The sequence below is a fragment of the Octodon degus genome, unplaced genomic scaffold (genome assembly GCF_000260255.1).
Source record: "Octodon degus isolate 3935 unplaced genomic scaffold, OctDeg1.0 scaffold00070, whole genome shotgun sequence".
Lineage (NCBI taxonomy): Eukaryota > Metazoa > Chordata > Mammalia > Rodentia > Octodontidae > Octodon > Octodon degus.
In genome coordinates this window covers 3,725,847-3,730,167 of record NW_004524646.1, presented here as the reverse complement: position 1 = coordinate 3,730,167, position 4,321 = coordinate 3,725,847, and the positions used below count along the sequence as shown (strand labels likewise).

The 4,321-nt window shown below is 34.9% G+C and overlaps 1 protein-coding gene across 1 annotated transcript in view; it reads left to right on the top strand.

Moving 5' to 3' along the window:
• Positions 1–4,321, top strand: part of Catsperb (cation channel sperm associated auxiliary subunit beta) — a 167,206-nt gene that overhangs the window by 22,355 nt on the left and 140,530 nt on the right. Inside the window, exon 5 of the mRNA XM_023719627.1 lies at positions 985–1,134. Within this exon, the coding sequence (XP_023575395.1) occupies positions 985–1,134 (150 nt within the window). The remainder of the gene's footprint in view (positions 1–984; positions 1,135–4,321) is intronic.

Genomic DNA, 4,321 nt, shown 5'->3' with positions numbered 1-4,321 from the left:
AGGGCCTGAGTTCAATCCCCAGTTTCGCAAAAAATTAAATAAATAAATAAATAAAAATAAACAGACAAATCACTATGAGTCTGATCTAGTAATGAGACCCTGAACACCCTGTAGACGCTTTCCTAAAAATACAGAAGAAAAATAAGAGAGAGAGAGAAAAACAAAAAAGAAATTAAAAAGACATCAATGACCGAGATCATCTTGTTTGCTATGTGAAAGATCTTTTTGTTGTGCTGCTTTTCAGCCTATGCTGAGTTGAAAATGTCTCATTTCTGATTGTTTTTTGTTGTTTGTTTTTTTGTTTGCTTACTTGCTTGCTTGTTGTTTGTCCATTTTCTTTCTATTTTCCAGAAACCCCTCTAAATCTCTTGGCCACAAATGATAACTTCCCAAGGCCTCAACTGCTACTCTGAATTTATCCTTATTATTATCTCCTATTGTTTCAAAGGAATTGGAGAAGCAAACAAAAAGGAAATATGGCCTCTTGAAGTAGAAGCGGGTCTCTAAATTAAAATGTGCAATTTTTTTTGTTTGTTTGTTTGGTGGATCTGGGGATTGAACTCAGGTCCTTGTGCTTGCCAGGGAAACACTTATTCTACTGAGCCATCTCCCCAGCCCAACATGTGCATATCTTGTGATCCAGAGATTCCATCTCTAGGGATGGATCCTAAAGCAAATGGCATTTTCCAAATATCTCCCATCCAACATATTCTTCTGCAGTGTGACCTTGCTAAGATTCCAAGAAGGGAATTTGATTTGATTCCTTTTCTAGACAATAAAACTGAAAAAGCATGGATCATACTACATCCATTTTTAATATAATTTAAAAATTATATTAATAATTGATGAAGCATAGATCATACTACATCCATTTTAATATAATTATTCCTTTACATAGTTCCTCTGAAAATCTTTAAGTGGATTTAATATGTTTCATTTTACAAGAATACTGCCACATTTACAACCTAGTTCTGATTTCCACAGAACCTATTCTTCAGTGGAACCTTGGGGATAAAATGTCATCACAAGAGATCAGTGTGTTATATCCACACGTGACTGATCTCAAGATAACAAAGTGCCCCTGTGCCAATGATGTAGCATTACTTGGCTTCATCTTGAATGCAGCATATAATGGTAAGTCTGTACCTTCACTGAGTGATGGAAGCAGTGTTTTGTATCTGCTAAAGCTGATGTTTAACTGGTTATGCCAACTAAATGTATTGACAGTATAGTAGGAATTTTTCCTAAAAATACCCTCAAATTTACTCTTCACCTTGTCTACTTGCAAGTTTGATATAATGATGATACTTTTTGCTGTAGCTTTTTGCCTTGTTAATAGTATCTCTTCTTATTTCTTACCCTATTACTGTTTTACATTTTCATAGAAATTATTTACTGTTTCTAATCTATCTGCTATCTTCATCATGTATAAATAGATATTATTCCTAAGATATCACATTATTTTGTATAATATACATACACCACCACTATAATAATATATGTATAGGAAAAAAAACTAGTTTTCTATATATTGTTATTTATAATGCTCCTGACACAAAATTTAGGGATTTTCCACAAGAAGCAATTCATTTCTCTTTAGAAACCAAGTGAATATCTTGCATTTTATTTCAGTTCTTGCACTAGCCATCTGGAGCTTACACAGACCCCTATAGCTTAAAGGCTCAGCCCCGTAAGACTGCTGCCAACTTCAGATTGGCAGAATCTAAGGCTGCGACCTACACTTCTAATCAACCTGTTATCAATTTGAGAGTTCCCATAACTCCCTCCACTGCATCATGAATTCAATAATTTTCTAGAACAGCTCACAGAACTCAAGGAAACAATGAATTACATTTAATGGTTTATTATTGGAATAATACAAAACTACAGATACACAGCCAGATAAAGGGGTACACAGGATGAGGTACCACAGGTGAAGTTCTGTCTCCATGGAGTTGCACAGTGACACCATCCCAGGACATTAATATGTTCACCAATCTAGAAGCCCTCTCAAGCCTTATTCCTATCATATGTGTGATCAATCATCAAATTGGTCTCCAGCCTTTTGCCCCTTCCTGGAGGAAGGTATGTAGGATGGAAATTTTCAGTCTTCAAATTATAATTTCATTTTTCTAATGACTGTCGCAGTCCTAAAACTAATGGGATCCCATCAGCTGTCACATTATAAGAACAAAAAGGACTCCAGTTACTTGGGAAATTCCCAAAGATTTAGCAACTCTTTATCAAGAACCAGAAGCAGACTGCATACCCACCAACTGAAGACAGGATAAAGAAAATATGGTATCTGTTTATAATGGAATACTACTCTGCTGTATAGAAATCTGTAAAAAGACAAGTCAAATATAGGATTCTTAGTGCATAATTACACCAAATATTACATACTTCATCAAATAGTACTCCAATTATTTTTCTTAATCATTGATGGCCCCCTAGTCCCAAATTCCAATATTCAAACACAATATTTAAATTTTTTTACAAAAGCAAAAATCTCATTCATATGTAATGTATATCAATGTAAAAACCCAAATGGTCATACAGAAAAACAATCAAAAGAAATATGATAGTGTTACAAAGTTGTGGAATATAACAATCTAGGAAAATCACAACACCAAAGACAAAAACAAAATTTTTATATTTTTGTTGTGGTGACAGTAATGGTTCTAGGGATTGAATCCAGGATCTTGCATAGAGTTGACAAGTGCTCCAAAAGTGAACTAAGGGGCCAGAGAGATAGCTCAGTGGAATAAGTTCTTTCCTGGCAAGTGCATGATCCTGAGTTTGATCACTGGTACTACCTAAATAAATAAGTAAATAAATAAATAAACAAAAGTGAACTAAATCCTCAACCTCAAAATTACAATTTTAAAAATCAAGAGACAGAGGGCAAGAGACGTTACAGGGCCTGCTTTACAGAAATTCTAAAATCTAATGCAGGCCACAGGAAAAAACTGAAATAAATAAAAAATATGTTCATGAATAGGAATTGTGAAGTCTAGCATTGCAAGGATGTTAATCAACTGTAAATTGGGCAATCAACTCAGTACAGTCTCCAGAAAATTTACACATTGCTTTTGTGTATGTTTTATTAGTATAGAAATTGACAAACCAATCCCAAAATTTGGATTAATTTATGTTATGGCCTGTAATGTTTACATTAATCAGGACCATAAGGCACCTGTACCTGATATATCTCTATTCTCATTTCCTTTTTCACTTCTCCTCACCCCTCACCCATGTTCCCTCAGACTACTTCCCTCCTGTAAGAGAGCCATCCCCTTGTATCTTTCTTTCTTTCTTTTTTTTTTTTTTTCAGAACCAGGGATTGAACTTGCGCTTGCCAGGGAAGCACTTATTCCACTGAGCCATCTCCCTGCCCCCCCCCTTGTATCTTTCTATATGTCCTGCATCATTTTATTGTTTGCACTTTGCCTCACTTAAATGAGAGATGCTGTGCAGGGAGATAGCTCAATAGAATAAGTGCCTGCCTGGCAATCACACAGTTCTGAGTTCAATCCTTGGCACCAGAAAAAAAAAAAAAAGGAGGGAGATATGACATATGGTATTTAAGCTTGTGTGTCTAGTTTACTTTATTCAATATTATATTTCCAGATGCATGTGTTTTCCTACAAATACCTCAGATTTCTTTATAGCAGACTAGCATCCCATTCTATATAGATAAAACACTTTCCTTATCCCATCATCAGTTGGTGGTATACAGTCTGCTTCCAGGACTTAGCTTTATGAATTGTGCTGCTGTAAACATTGGTATGCATGTAGTGCTGTAGTATGACTACTTAAGCCTTTTGGGGAAGATATCTAGTAGAGGAATAGCTAGGTCATAGGGAATTTCTCATTTCAATTCTTTGAGAAATCTCAAAGTGATTTCCATAGTGATTGTACAGTTTGCATTCCCAACAACAATGAAAGTGGGTTCCTTTTTCACCACATCATGCCAGTGTTTGTTACTGGTTCATTTCTTAATGATTGCCATTCTTTCTGGAGGAGATAGAGTCTTTTTTTTTTAAGATGGAGTCTTAACACTGTCTTATTTTGCATTTCTCTAGTGCCCAGAAATGGGCGACATTTTTTCATATTTTTCTCAACCATTTGTATTTCTTTCTCCACTAAATGTCTATTCATTTATCTTGCCCATTTCTAGATTGGGTCTTTAATTTTAGCTAGTTTAATTTTGTTGAGATCTTTGAATATTCTAGATATTAGTCCTCTGTTTGAGGATTAGCTGGTAAATATTTTTCCATTCTGTAGCCTTTTCTCTTCATTCTACTGATTCTTTTTTTTT